The 16,165-nt window shown below is 39.4% G+C and overlaps 1 protein-coding gene across 4 annotated transcripts in view; it reads left to right on the top strand.

The window, feature by feature from the left end:
* Positions 1–3,619: 3,619 nt before the first annotated feature.
* The window catches only part of ube2wb (ubiquitin conjugating enzyme E2 Wb), a 61,919-nt gene continuing 49,373 nt past the window's right edge, over positions 3,620–16,165 (top strand). For 2 of the 4 annotated variants that reach the window (XR_013498340.1, XM_078216320.1), the window contains exons 1-2: positions 3,620–3,694; positions 4,898–4,989. Coding sequence is in view for 3 of the 4 variants with exons in the window: in XM_078216320.1 (XP_078072446.1) it covers positions 3,680–3,694; positions 4,898–4,989 (107 nt within the window). In the remaining variant the exon portion in view is untranslated. Of the gene's footprint in view, positions 3,974–4,897; positions 4,990–16,165 lie in introns of all 4 variants that reach the window. The other 2 variants (XM_078216321.1, XM_078216322.1) reach the window with 2 other exon arrangements.

Raw genomic sequence — 16,165 nt, 5'->3', positions numbered from 1 at the left:
AGTGGGTATTGTGTTCAGTACAGTGGGTATTATGTTCAGTACAGTGGGTATTGTGTTCAGTACAGTGGGTGTTGTGTTCAGTACAGTGGGTATTGTGTTCAGTACAGTGGGTATTGTGTTCAGTACAGTGGGTATTATGTTCAGTATGGTGGGTATTATGTTCAGTACAGTGGGTATTGTGTTCAGTACAGTGGGTGTTGTGTTCAGTACAGTGGGTATTGTGTTCAGTACAGTGGGTATTGTGTTCAGTACAGTGGGTATTATGTTCAGTACAGTGGGTATTGTGTTCAGTACAGTGGGTATTATGTTCAGTACAGTGGGTATTATGTTCAGTACAGTGGGTATTATGTTCAGTACAGTGGGTATTGTGTTCAGTACAGTGGGTATTGTGTTCTGTACAGTGGGTGTTGTGTTCAGTACAGTGGGTATTGTGTTCTGTACAGTGGATATTGTGTTCAGTACAGTGCATGTTGTGTTCAGTACAGTGGGTATTATGTTCAGTACAGTGGGTATTGTGTTCTGTACAGTGGGTGTTGTGTTCAGTACAGTGGGTATTGTGTTCAGTACAGTGGGTATTATGTTCAGTACAGTGGGTATTGTGTTCAGTACAGTGGATATTGTGTTCAGTACAGTGGATGTTGTGTTCAGTACAGTGGGTATTATGTTCAGTACAGTGGGTATTGTGTTCAGTACAGTGGGTGTTGTGTTCAGTACAGTGGGTATTGTGTTCAGTACAGTGGGTATTGTGTTCAGTACAGTGGGTATTGTGTTCAGTACAGTGCATGTTGTGTTCAGTACAGTGGGTATTATGTTCAGTACTGTGGGTATTGTGTTCTGTACAGTGGGTGTTGTGTTCAGTACAGTGGGTATTGTGTTCAATACAGTGGGTATTATGTTCAGTACAGTGGGTATTGTGTTCAGACAGTGGATATTGTGTTCAGTACAGTGGATGTTGTGTTCAGTACAGTGGGTATTGTGTTCAGTACAGTGGGTATTATGTTCAGTACAGTGGGTATTGTATTCAGTACAGTGGATATTGTGTTCAGTACAGTGGATGTTGTGTTCAGTACAGTGGGTATTATGTTCAGTACAGTGGGTATTGTGTTCAGTACAGTGGGTATTATGTTCAGTACAGTGGGTATTGTGTTCAGTACAGTGGATATTGTGTTCAGTACAGTGGATGTTGTGTTCTGTACAGTGGGTGTTGTGTTCAGTACAGTGGGTATTGTGTTCAATACAGTGGGTATTATGTTCAGTACAGTGGGTATTGTATTCAGTACAGTGGATATTGTGTTCAGTACAGTGGATGTTGTGTTCAGTACAGTGGGTATTATGTTCAGTACAGTGGGTATTGTGTTCAGTACAGTGGGTATTATGTTCAGTACAGTGGGTATTGTGTTCAGTACAGTGGATATTGTGTTCAGTACAGTGGGTATTTTGTTCAGTACAGTGGGTATTGTGTTCAGTACAGTGGATGTTGTGTTCAGTACAGTGGGTATTATGTTCAGTACAGTGGGTATTATGTTCAGTACAGTGGGTATTGTGTTCAGTACAGTGTGTATTGTGTTCAGTACAGTGGGTATTGTGTTCAGTACAGTGGGTATTATGTTCAGTACAGTGGGTATTGTGTTCAGTACAGTGGATATTGTGTTCAGTACAGTGGATGTTGTGTTCAGTACAGTGGGTATTATGTTCAGTACAGTGGGTATTATGTTCAGTACAGTGGGTATTATGTTCAGTACAGTGGATATTGTGTTCAGTACAGTGGATGTTGTGTTCAGTACAGTGGGTATTATGTTCAGTACAGTGGGTATTGTGTTCAGTACAGTGGGTGTTGTGTTCAGTACAGTGGGTATTGTGTTCAGTACAGTGGGTATTGTGTTCAGTACAGTGGGTATTGTGTTCAGTACAGTGCATGTTGTGTTCAGTACAGTGGGTATTATGTTCAGTACTGTGGGTATTGTGTTCTGTACAGTGGGTGTTGTGTTCAGTACAGTGGGTATTGTGTTCAATACAGTGGGTATTATGTTCAGTACAGTGGGTATTATGTTCAGTACAGTGGGTATTGTGTTCAGTACAGTGGATGTTGTGTTCAGTACAGTGGGTATTATGTTCAGTACAGTGGGTATTATGTTCAGTACAGTGGGTATTGTGTTCAGTACAGTGTGTATTGTGTTCAGTACAGTGGGTATTGTGTTCAGTACAGTGGGTATTATGTTCAGTACAGTGGGTATTGTGTTCAGTACAGTGGATATTGTGTTCAGTACAGTGGATGTTGTGTTCAGTACAGTGGGTATTATGTTCAGTACAGTGGGTATTATGTTCAGTACAGTGGGTATTATGTTCAGTACAGTGGATATTGTGTTCAGTACAGTGGATGTTGTGTTCAGTACAGTGGGTATTATGTTCAGTACAGTGGGTATTGTGTTCAGTACAGTGGGTGTTGTGTTCAGTACAGTGGGTATTGTGTTCAGTACAGTGGGTATTGTGTTCAGTACAGTGGGTATTGTGTTCAGTACAGTGCATGTTGTGTTCAGTACAGTGGGTATTATGTTCAGTACTGTGGGTATTGTGTTCTGTACAGTGGGTGTTGTGTTCAGTACAGTGGGTATTGTGTTCAATACAGTGGGTATTATGTTCAGTACAGTGGGTATTGTGTTCAGACAGTGGATATTGTGTTCAGTACAGTGGATGTTGTGTTCAGTACAGTGGGTATTGTGTTCAGTACAGTGGGTATTATGTTCAGTACAGTGGGTATTGTATTCAGTACAGTGGATATTGTGTTCAGTACAGTGGATGTTGTGTTCAGTACAGTGGGTATTATGTTCAGTACAGTGGGTATTGTGTTCAGTACAGTGGGTATTATGTTCAGTACAGTGGGTATTGTGTTCAGTACAGTGGATATTGTGTTCAGTACAGTGGATGTTGTGTTCTGTACAGTGGGTGTTGTGTTCAGTACAGTGGGTATTGTGTTCAATACAGTGGGTATTATGTTCAGTACAGTGGGTATTGTATTCAGTACAGTGGATATTGTGTTCAGTACAGTGGATGTTGTGTTCAGTACAGTGGGTATTATGTTCAGTACAGTGGGTATTGTGTTCAGTACAGTGGGTATTATGTTCAGTACAGTGGGTATTGTGTTCAGTACAGTGGATATTGTGTTCAGTACAGTGGGTATTTTGTTCAGTACAGTGGGTATTGTGTTCAGTACAGTGGATGTTGTGTTCAGTACAGTGGGTATTATGTTCAGTACAGTGGGTATTATGTTCAGTACAGTGGGTATTGTGTTCAGTACAGTGTGTATTGTGTTCAGTACAGTGGGTATTGTGTTCAGTACAGTGGGTATTATGTTCAGTACAGTGGGTATTGTGTTCAGTACAGTGGATATTGTGTTCAGTACAGTGGATGTTGTGTTCAGTACAGTGGGTATTATGTTCAGTACAGTGGGTATTATGTTCAGTACAGTGGGTATTGTGTTCAGTACAGTGTGTATTGTGTTCAGTACAGTGGGTATTGTGTTCAGTGCTGCGCTCTGATGGGGCTCTGCTGACAATGATCTGAGTGTGTCGGATTGTGGCGCGCGCAGCTGCTCCAGCCCCGCCCCCTCCCCGTGGGTGTCGTCATGACGCAGTGACGTTGCGCGGGGCCAGGGGTGGTGGGGGGGGGAGGGGGTTCCATCATGGCGTCAATGCAGGTGAGAGTCTGAGCTGCCGGGCGGCGCTGCACCGGTCTTGTTGTTGTTGCTTTCTTTCTTTGATCGTGTTGTCGCCGCGGCGGAGGGGGAACGGGCCAGGTGATTCCCAGCACCTTGATAGCCCCCCCCTCCGTCTCCTGGGCGAGGGCCTGAAGTGAAGCCAGGATCCTAGCTGCGCGGCCCGCTGGTATTTGTGTACATTTACAGATGTGTTTTCCCGGTGTGTGTGCGTGCGGCTGCTGAAACCGCGGTGGCAAAACCAGAGGCTGGCGGCTTTCGGTGGGTGCTGATGTCAGACTCACGATGATGAGGCTCGGGAGTGGGAGGGCGACAGAGTGACCCGTCGGGGAGAGTTGGGCTCAGACGTCTGTGTCTGCCCCCGGTTTCCATGCGTACAGGTGATCTCGCATCCTGTGAAGGTTACAGGTGCCAACGACACCTGCCGAGCGAGGCCCCCGCAGGGACAAGCGAGGCTGCGGACTCGCCTCTGCCATCCTCATTCCTTTTACGACTTGAGAAGTTGCTCCAATCTAATCGATTTCAATTTCAGGACCGGAGCTTTGTTTTTCTTTCTTACTTCCCCTTGCCGGTGTGAGAGTGACCTGTCAAGGGTAAGGTCTTGTGATTAAGCAGGCGTAACCTCGCATCAGTAAACTTATAATTTACCGAACTTCCAAACTTATAAACGGACAAGTAACAATGGAGAACAAGTGTGGACTGGCGCCTCATGTGTGTTTGTTTTCTCAGTTAAACTTTCATCAGCCCAGTAAATGAAAACCGGTGTTATATTTCACATCCTTGTTTTTTTTATTCATATCCCTTTTGAAAGCTGTAATTGAGTAAGTTGGCGCAAACTTTTATATATATATGTTTAACACTACCAATAATATGTTTAACACTACCAAATTTGATCTCTTGTATGAGTCTAACAACAATTGTATAGATTATGGCAATTGGTATTAATCAATAGTTAAGTTCATGAAAAGAATAGCTACAGCATTAATTCGGGAAGATATAAAAGTGAATGAAATTTTGCATGGTACACTGCGCAATTATATTCAATTATGTTAACTTTAAAGTGGATAATCAATTGCAACTGATCCTTCATAGAAGCGGGGAATTACTTTTGATAGTTATAACTCAATGTGCACAATATTATAGTTACGCACTTTTTCTAACTATCTTATGCATTTTCTCTATTAGAAGAGATTACAGAAGGAGCTAATGGCTTTGCAAAATGACCCACCTCCAGGAATGACTTTAAATGAGAAGAGTGTACAAAATTCAATTACACAGTATGTACTGATATTTGTCTATTTTAATCTATTTCATTTGTGAAAAAAAGGTATAAGGCAGGTACATTTGAAAAAGATCTTGACACTTTTACTGGAACTGAGGGTCATTTGATTATCAAGACATGAACAGCATATGTACACTTAGTTGGATAATTCATGTATGTTTTAAGATGAAGCCATATTTAAGAATGTTGCAAAATACTCACTGGTTTGGACTGATTTTAAATAACATAAATCATTAATGGATTATTTATATTTGTATATAATTTGCTGGATAGAAATCAAACTAGTGATTTAAAAAAAAACATCTGTCTGTTCAATAAAGCTGAGTTTGTACAATGACTATTTTAAGAATGCTACTAATTTTGAATAGATTTCTGGAAATTTGAGAATCATACAAAATATGAAGCAATTTTTATTTTGTGGCTCTAAGATACTGCATGATGTGACAGACTTTCAAGTAGGTTCTAATGTGACTGTATCGCGAAGTGGTTATATATGGTCAGTGTTTTTGCAATGTGGTTGTAATGTCCCATTTCAAAAAATCGGGTATGGTCCAGGTAGTATGTTTGTTTACCGAGACTTGGGAGTTTAGTAATGTCTGATTATTTGTAGAAGTAACTCTGATATGCTTCAGTTCTTGTGATTTGTATGTACTATTCATGGTTAAAAGAACATTGCAGTATAGAACAGGCCCTTCGGTTCACCAAGTCTGTGTCAACACAGATGTCTCTCTCATTTAATATTTTCCTGCCTCTAAGTGGTCCATATTCCTTTATTCCCTGTCTATTTATGTATCTATCCTGATGCCTCTTGAACATTGTTTAATCACATTAACTCTCCACCTTACCAAATGGTTTAGAACTCTATATACTCAACGCTATAACTTGTAACGCCTTTGTGCACCTGTTTTTCCTGGGACTTGAAATTTTTGATCAGTTTCAGTTCCATATGGACCATATGTAAGTCATGAGTTGAATTTTCAGTACTGAAATACTTAACTTGCAGAATCTTGCAATGGAGTATATAGAGTCATTTGTATTATAAAAATTTCTTGTGATGCAGAAATGATCTTGCAAACGATCATCAATTTTAGTATATAATGCTGACTGTACAAATTTCTTGGAAGGAACATATTATTAAAGCTGTTGTACTTATGCAGTCAGTTACAAAACTATAATTGAAAGAAAATGGAGTCCACAATCCTATTAATTTAGAAAGTTTACAGGGGTATGGTACAAATATTTCATTTGAATATTCAGACCTAGTGTCATAAAAGATAGTTGGCATTGGTTCAGTCGTAAAGAAAATTATTTTGATTTGTTAGGTAGTTGTTGCATTATAATTGGTCAAAGGATAGAAAACAGAGCAGATCGTTCTCAGGTTGGAAGGCTGTGATTAGTGGGGTGCTGCAAGTGTCAGTGCTTGAGCCCCAGCTGTTCACAATGTATACCGATGTTTTGGATGTGGGGACCAAATGTAATATTTCCGAGTTTGCTGATGACACAAAACTACTTAGGAATATGAATTTATAACAATTGCAGAGTATTTCTTAAATGGAGAGAGATTGGGAAGTGTTGATGTCCAAAGGGGCCAGGTATCCTTGTTGATAAATCACTGAAAGCTAACACGCAGGTGCAGAATGCAGTTAGGTAGGCATATGCTATATTGACCTTTATTACAAGAGGATTTGAGTACAAGAGTAAGGAAGTTTTGCTGCAATTGTGCAGAGCCTTGGAGAGACTGCACCTGGTGTATTGGATCTCATACCTAATATACTTGCCATAGAGGGAATGCAGCGGAGGTGCACTGATCTTTGAGATAGTGGGATTGTCTTATGAGGAAATATTAAGGAGACTGGGCCTATATTCTATAGAGTTTAGAAGAATGAGTGATGATCTCATTGAAGCATAGAAAATTCTTTCGGGGTAGGTGGAGGAAGGATAAAGGCAAAATACTGCAGATGCTGGAATCTGAAACAAAAACAGAAAATGCTGGAAAAACTCAGCAGGTCTGACATCTGCGGAGAGAGAATAAAACCAACATTTCGAGTCAGGATGACCCTTCATCAGATGGAAGGATGTTATCCCTGGATGGGCAGTCTAGAACCAGGGAACACAGTCTCTGAATAAGAATTAGGCTATTTAGGACTGAGATAAGGAAGATTTTCTTCACTTTGAGGATGGTGAATCTTTGGAATTCTTTACCTCGGAGGGTTATGGAGGCTCAGTCATTGTGTATATTCAGGATAAAGATCAATAGCTTTCTAGATATTGAAGATACCAAGGGAAATGGGCATAGTGGGAAAATGGCAATAAGGTGATCAATCATGATCTAGTTGAATGGAGGAGCTCTATCCTCCACTTTCCTATGCATTTGAAGCATCTGAGAGTTTCTGAAACCTTACATGTAAGCATGTTATAGTTGATCGAAAAATAGAAACCATATTGTTTTAAAGTTTATTTATTAATGTCACAAGTAAGCTTACACTGCAATGAAGTTACTGTGAAAACCCCCTAGTTGCCACACCAGCGCCTGTTTGGGTACACTGAGGGAGAATTTAGCATGGCCAATGCACCTGACATGCACATCTTTCGGACTGAGAGGAAACCAGAGCACCTGGAGGAAACCCACGTAGCCACGGGGGGAAAGTGCAGACTCCGCACAGTGATCCAAGCTGGCAGTTGAACCCGGGTACCTGGCGCCATGAGGCAGCAGTGTTAACCGCTGTGCCACCGTGTCACCTATATTGGAATTTGATGCATTGTTTCGGCGGATTAACTATTTGACTAAAATGTCCAATGCAGTCATTAAAGTATTCTACTGTCTTTGGTAATGACCATTTGTTAGTCATTATTTTCAAGGCTTTGAATTAAACCAGACTTAGTTTCAGTTTAAACAAAATTGGCTTAACCAAAGTTTTTTTTTTAACATCTGTATTTGAAAATAGAATCTGGAATCTAGACCAAATGCAGCCTTGTCAGGAAGCTCAGTACGTTCTGTACTTTAAAAGAAGTCAAATAACCAATGAGCATTTTTAAAAATCCTTTGCAGATAATAAACTTTAATTTTCTTTGGTAGAAGCTGAATGCAATTTGGAATTAATTCTCACACATATGCTCAGTGTGCAGGAAAAGATGTGATTGCTTTAATATTTTGATATTTTTTCTGCATTTCAGATGAGCTGAAAGGAACTGCTCACCATAGTTTCATTCAACAAAATATCAAATTGTACTACTTAAAAACGAATAACTTGTATGGGTGAAATTGCAGCAATCTAAGTTAGTGTTTGATGGAAACAACAATCTACATTGGGACTGGTTAATAAGCCATGTGTAGCTGATTTAACTTTAGGAGCCAATTTAATTTTTAGTGTCCATAGATGGTATCATACCAACTGAGTTTTTCCAACATTTTCTGTTTTTGTTTCAAATTTCCAACCTCTTCAGCACTTTGCTTTAATTTTTAGTGTAATAGAAGCAAAGGGCTGTGAAATATCAGTGCTTTTGTAGATGAGCCAAGAAACATTTGGCATTATATGACCTTAAAACATTTAGTGAAGGATGCCATTCATCCACTGTTTTTATGTCAGCTCTTTCAAAGAGCTACCCACATATTCACACTTGCCTGCTCTTTCTATATATCCATGCAAACTTTTCAACTTTAAATATTTATCTAATTTTCTTTTGAAAGTTGTTCTAGAGTCTATTTCCACTACCCTTTCTGGAAGTGCATTTCAAATAAGAACTTGCATAATTTCCCCCCCCCCCCTATTGTTATTGGATATTGTTCTCGTTACCTTTACCTTTGACAGTGTCCCCTCTGGTTACTGACTTTTTTATCACTAGAAACTGTTTCTCACTCACTCTGTCAAAGCAATTGTAAACACATCTTTCAAGTTGCTGTTTAACCTTCTCAGGTTGAAGAAAAACAGCCCAAGTTTCTCCACATAACTAGAATGTTCATCTCTGTTACCATTCTATAAATCACCTCTACACCTCTCTAGGTCTTGAATCCTTCTTAAAGTGCAGTGCCCACTATTGACCTCAATATTTCAACCACTGACTTGTAAATGTTTAGCCTAAATTCCTTGCTTTTGTACTCTATGCCTCTATTTATAAAATGCTGTCTGCCATTAAAAGCATTTTCAACTTACCCTGTCACCTTCAAAGAATTTGTGTACATATGCTCTCAGGTTACTCTGCCCCTGCAACTCCTTTAAAAATTGTACCATTTTGTTTATTCCTTTTATTTCCCCTCACGCCCAAAGCTAATTATTTCACACTTCTCTGCATTAAACATTATCTGTTGTGTCTTTCTGAAGACCTGTACTATGCTCCTCACTATTTACTACACTTGAGTTTGGTTTATCTGAAAATTTTGAACTCATAGCCAAGTTGAGACCAATGTATGTGTCTTATATATCTAAACTACACATTTCCATCCAGTTGAGAACAAGTAATCACTACTTTCTGTCCCTTAACCAATTTCGTATTAATGAAATTTCTGCCTCTTTAATCCTAAGGACTTCAATTTTTGTAAAAAGTCTATTATGTGATACTTTGACAAAGGCCTTATAAGAATCAATTCCATGTAACCATCCACATTACTTCCGTCAATCTGCTCCTTTACTTCATCAAAGAACAAACTTGAGTTAGTCATTATTTGCTCTCAATAAATCTGTGTTGACTTTCATTTATTGACTCTCATTTTTCCAAATGGCAATTAATTTTATCTCATTATTGTTTTCAAAAGTTTCCCCACCACTGACAATGGGCTAGTTGGCTTGTATTCGCCCAGTTTAACCCCCTCCCTTTATCTGAATAGTGGTAAATCTTCTGGCCGCACTCCCGTATCTAAGGAGAATTGGAAGATCATGGCCAGAGACGCCTCAATTTCCAACCTTGGTTCCAATAGAAACTTCTGGGTGCATCCTGGCTCGGACATGTGAATTTCATATTGCTGGCCTTTTGTTTTTTGTCCTATTCTAATTTCTCTACCTGCTCAATTAATGTTGCAATGGCAGCATCTTCTTTAGGAACAGTGGGTTAAAACTAGTGGTCATTTAGTACTTTAACCAAACCCTCTGCCTCCAGAAGATCAGCTTCCTTTGGTCCCCAATCGGTCCTCCCCATACATCAAATATGTTTTAGGTTCTATTTTATGTTACCTGCTGATCTCTTGTACACTCTCTGCTCCTCTTAGTTTTTTTCAGTTCTCCCCAAACTTTGTGTATTTGGTTTAGTTCTTCAAATCAATTGTAAATCTGCTAAGAAAGTGTGTGGATCAGTTATAATACAGAAAAGATTTTGGTTTCTTGGCATCAATTAAGGCTGTTGAGTATCAAGATTTCTCTTCCATGATAAATTAGTTAATTTTCCTTGCTTTCAATTTGCAGCCAGAGTTTATTTTTGCATAAATTAGATTTTTATTTGCTAGTATATCCCAATGTGCTAGTTGTCTTAACTGCTAACAGTGTTACCTGAGTGATTTGGGTTGCTGCCATTAGCAAAATAAGAAAATGAAATGGTGTTTGGTACATTTCTTTTCAGTTAAAGCTCACAAATCCACTGTTAAAAGTGAGATGATGCAGTCTGAGATTCAGCATTGACTTATTATTTTTGAAATGTTTGTATATAATTTTGAGAACTTAAATAACTTTTAACAGTAGTACCATTTTAAACTGACCATTCTGATTCTGGCCTTGAATTGTATTTTACAATGATCATGGGCACATGAGAACACAGGAAAAGAATATACCATTCAGCCTGTCAAACCCAGTCTGCCATTCAGCTAAATCATAGCTGCCTCAACTCCATTTAATATGTTATATTCCATTTCATTTGATAATGTTACCCAACAAATAAATGATCCATTGATCTTGGCCTTGAAAATTTCACTTGACCCAGTATTTTCAGCATTTTGTGGAGTGTACCAAACTCATCCTCATTTCACTCCTGAGTAGCCTAATTCTGAATTTAAGATTATGCTCTCTCATTCTAATACAGATACGAAATATACAGTGGCAGAACCCTTAAGAGTATTGATAGGCAGAGGGATCTGGGTGTACAGGTACACAGGTCACTGAAAGTGGCAACGCAGGTGGAGAAGGTAGTCAAGAAGGCATACGGCATGCTTGCCTTCATTGGCCGGGGCATTGAGTTTAAAAATTGGCAAGTCAAGTTGCAGCTTGATCGAACCTTAGTTAGGCTGCACTTGGAATATAGTGTTCAATTTTGGTTGCCACATTACTAGAAAGATGTGGAGGTTTTGGAGAGGGTACAGAAAAGATTTCCCAGGATGTTGCCTGGTATGGAGGGCATTAGCTATGAGGAGAGATTGGAGAAACTTGGTTTGTTCTCACTGGAACGATGAGGTTGAGGGGCGACCTGATAGAAGTTTACAAGATTATGAGGGGCAGGGATAGAGTGGATAGTCAGAAGCTTTTCCCAAGGTGGAAGAGTCAATTACTAGGTTTAAAGGTGATGTACAAGGCAAGTTTTTTTACACAGAGAGTGGTGGGTGCCTAGAACTCGCTGCCTTGGGAGGTAGTGGAAGCAGATATGATAGTGAGTTTTAAGGGGTGTCTGGACAAATACATGAATAGGATGGGAATAGAGGGATATGGTCTCCGGAAGGTTAGGGGGTTTTAGTTCAGTCAGGCAGCATGGTCGGTGCAGGCTTGGAGGGCCAAAGGGCCTGTTCCTGTGCTGTAATTTTTTTTGTTCTTTGTTCTCTTTGTTCTTTCTGGATCCTCCCCACAGCAGACATAGGTTATAGGTTCTCTGCTTCTGCCCTATCGAATCCCTTTATTATTTATGAACCTGATTGTTGTACTCTCGATGTTCTATACTCTAGGATGCAAGTCGTGTTTATGCAAGCTTCTGAATTTATCCCTGGTGGTGTTGTGGTGAACCTACACTGTATGACTTCCAAGGCCAGGATACCTTTCCTGAAATTTGGTGCCCAAAGCTGATCTCCAGATTGGGTCTTGCCATTGTTCTGAAGAGCTGAAGCATCACTCATTCACTTTTAAATGGCAACATTGTTCAGATTAGGGCTAGAATTCCATTAGTCATCTTGATTACTTTTTTGTGCTGTGAACAAGTTTATCATGATTTGTGTGAGTGGACATCCAAATTCCTTCACTCCTTGTCAGCTCCTAGTCTCTCTCTGTTAAAATCTTCTGATTTTTTTCTCAGAGCCATAGTAGATGACTTCACATTGCACTCCGTTTGCCATCATTTGGGCCACTCAGTGTGCCTGCTATTTCTATTCACACATCTTACTATGCTTCCTAACTAGGTGTCAAATATAAACTGAGGTAACAATTCCCTTCATTCAAAATATTAAAAACATGGTGAAAATCTGATATCCCAAGTACCAATATTACAACCCAGTAATCCGAAGACATTCCTTTTATCTATTCTTACAGCCAGTACCATGATTTTTTTCATTTTTTGCTAATCTAGTCACCATCTAGATACTTGCTCAAAAATCAACTGTTTAAGTCAACATAGCCTTCCCTTTACAAGTCCATTCTTACTCTGAACATTTCATAGTTGAGTGCTCATTCATTCTTGTTCGTGACAGATTCAAGTAACTAATGTATAATTGATTGTTCTATATCAGCATGTTACACAAAGATTTAAGAAACATCCATTTTAGAATTTTTCAATGTTCAAAAGGGTTTAATAGAAAGTTTGAGTTACAATTTTCTAATATTTGCAATTCAGATAAACTTTTACAAGTGACGTCTCTTAATCTGCTGAAGCTTTATAAACTGTTGAATGAGCACAAATTATTTATTTTAATTATCTTTATTGGCAAGATTATTACAAATTTAAGTGCAAGACAGATTTGAACATTCATCATCAGAATACTGACGCATGTGCCTGTGATTTGTTTGGACCTGTGCATAGTTTTGCAGAGTTGTATACAATTTTATTAAACCTGTAGACTAGAATTTTCTAAAATAAGCTTCTCTATTAATAAGAGCACATTGTTTCTAGAGAATTGCGGTATGGTGGCACAGTGGTTAGCACTGCTGTCTCACAACGCCAGGGACCCGTGTTCAATCCCCGGCTTGGGTCACTGTCTGTGTGGAGTCTGCACATTACCTCCTTGTGTCTGCATGGATTTCCTCCGGGTACTCCAGTTTCCTCCCACAGTCCAAAGATATGCGGATTAGGTTGATTTGCCCCTTAGTGTCAGGGGGTTAGCAGGGTAAATAAGTGGGGATGGGTGGGTTTGTGGTCAGTGCAGGCTCGATGGGCCAAATGGCCGCCTCCTGCACTGTAGGGAATCTATGATTCTATTGTATCAGGGCTCACTTTCCATGTTTGGTTTTCACAAGGGTGGTGCTTGCAGTTTTTATTGTAGGGGAAAGGATGGCTGGAGTTTTTATTTTAAACAAGTCCTTAATTCCAACTTGCACTTACTAATTTTAGGTTTTCAGATTTAGGAATTTCAAGGTTTTTTTTTGCACAAAAACAGTAATAGTGATACCATTAAACTTTTGGCAGCTGTGGTGTTTATACACTTGATTCAGCTTTTTTGTAATATAAAAGAACAGCCGTTTCAGGTTCAGTTCATGGAAGTGATTTCTGATGTGAAAGCAAGAGTTTCAGTACAATAAAGTATGACTTTGTACAATAGGCAGTCACTTTTTATAAATACTTAGATGAGGAGTTGGTAAAAGTTTTTGAGGTATGTTTTTATTTCCTCCTTGTTGTGCTTTATAAGAGGTCATTTTATAAAATAACATGTGAGACATAGATAAGTTGTAGCTATATCGATGATTATATTTGGGTGCTATACTTCCAGCTGTATTTTGATTCTTATATTTCATAAATGAATTTGGAGAATGTCCATGCATATTGTAATTTAGAGACTGCATTCTTTGCCACTGTATAAAAATATCAATTCTTTTGACATATTTTATTACCACTCACTGAAATTGGAAGGTCAGATTTCCCATTTTTACAGAGCTCTGTTTTGCTTCAGGTATGATATTTAATAATTGTAAGCAAATTATATATTTCCCTTTTAAATAGAAGGAAGAGTACTGCAAACATCCAGCATTTTTTAAAGTTATTTTATTCAGTCATGGAATGTGGATGTTGATGGCTAGGCCAGCATTTATTGCTCATCTCTAATTGCCCCCGAAGGTGGTGGTGTGTGCTGCCTTGAACTGCTGCAGTCCATGTGGTGTAGGTACACCCACAGCGCTGTTAGAGTTCCAGGATTTTGACCCAGTGACAGCGGATGATATATTTCCAAGTCAAGATGGTGAGTGACTTGGAGGGGAACATCCAGTTGGTGGTGTGTCCATGTGTCTGCTGTCCTTGTCCTTCTAGATCAGCGGTCTCCAAACTCCGATCCAGAAGCGGCCCACTGCAGGCCGGATGTGGCCCGCGGGCCGTAGTTTGGAGACCCCTGTTCTAGATTATAATGGTTGTAGGTTTGGAAGATGCTGTCTAAGGAGCCTTGGTGAGTTTAGCACTCCAGCCAGTGAAGATATGGAATCTATGACCAATTTCTTTTAGTTTATTTTATTAATGGTACTTGTGCGCATTTATTATTTCATGCTACACCCATACCACATGCAGTGTGAAGGTAATATAAGTTAATAGGTGATTGAGTTTATTTGATACATAAATTGGGCCTAGAATTTCAAACATGGGGATAACAAATGTAATATGTAGTTCATGTGTAGGATCTTTTCAAAGCATTTTTTAATTTTCACATCAGTGATTATGTCGTTTGCTGCTGTTTTACAGAAAAAATAAGAGCAGAAGATCATATAGCCCATCAAGTCTGCTCTATCATTTAATATGGTCATGGCTGAACTTGGGCTTCAACTTCACTTTTCTGCCTACTCCCATCTCCCTTGATTCCCTGTGAGAACAAAAATGTTCTATACCCAGCCAGGAGAAACAGCATCTCAATATCTACCCTGTCAAACTCATTCATAATCTTGAATGTTTCAACAAGGTCATCTCCCATTCTTCTGAACATCAGAGAACATGGACTCAGTTTACTCAGCCGTTCGTTATTACATAGAAACTAGAAGTAGGAGTAGACCATTCGGCTCTTCGAGCCTGCTCCGTCACTCACCTTGATCATGGCTGATCACTGAATTCAATATTCTGATTCTCTCTCCTTCTTCTTCTTCTCTCTCTCTCTCCCTCTCCCTCTCTCTCTCTCCCTCTCTCTCTCTCTTCTCCCCCCCCCCCCCCCCCCCCCCCTATCTAATTTCTTCTTGAAATCAGACAACATTCAACTACATTTGGTGGTAGTGAATTCCACACATTCACCACCCTCTGGGTGAAGAAGTTTCTCTTCACCTCAGTTCTGAAAGGTTTACCCCTTATCCTCAAACTGTGACCCCTAGTTCTCGACTCCCCGACCATTGGGAGCATTCTTTCTGAATCTACTCTGTCTAACCCTGTTCAAACTTTTATAAGTTTCTATGACAAGGGACAGCCCTTTAATCCCAAGAATCAATCTATGAGCCTTTGCAATACTGACTCCAATGCAAATATATACTTTAAATATGGAGACTAAAATGGCACATAGTATTCCAGTTGTGATCTCAGTGAAGCTCTGCACAATTGCAGCAAGGCTTTTCTATTCCTGTAACCCAACCCCCTTGCAATAAAGGCATGCAATTTGTTTTCCCAATTGCCTGCTGTACCTGCAAGCTTTTTTGTGTTCCATGTATGAGAACTCCTAATTCTCTCTGAAAATCAACATTTAAAAGTTTTGTGCCTTTTAAAAAAAGAAATTCTGCTTTTCTGTTTTTCTTAGAGATTGTATAGAATATTGTTTGAAATATTGATTACAAATAAATTAACCAATAAATGGAAATCTACCCATTGACCCGTACCTCTTCCTCAGGATGTAGACAGAGGATCATTTCCCTTATGTACACTGGTGAAATCCTTCTGCGTTTTTCTAACAGTTCCCTTAACCATACAACCACCAATGTGCTCCCAGGCTGTACTTCTAATATCAAGTTGCAGACAGTTCAAATTTCTCCGACTGCATGTTGAAGCCATTGTTTTTGACTTGCAGCGTAAACTAATTTCCTATACTACTTACTCTCCTTTCCCTGAAACTATTGCTCGGTCTGAACAAGATCTTGTGCAGCCTTTGCACCTTGTTCCTTTTA

This window comes from Mustelus asterias, chromosome 7 (genome assembly GCF_964213995.1).
Source record: "Mustelus asterias chromosome 7, sMusAst1.hap1.1, whole genome shotgun sequence".
Lineage (NCBI taxonomy): Eukaryota > Metazoa > Chordata > Chondrichthyes > Carcharhiniformes > Triakidae > Mustelus > Mustelus asterias.
Note: the sequence above shows the minus strand (reverse complement) of the source record. Positions and strands in the feature narration are given on the sequence as shown.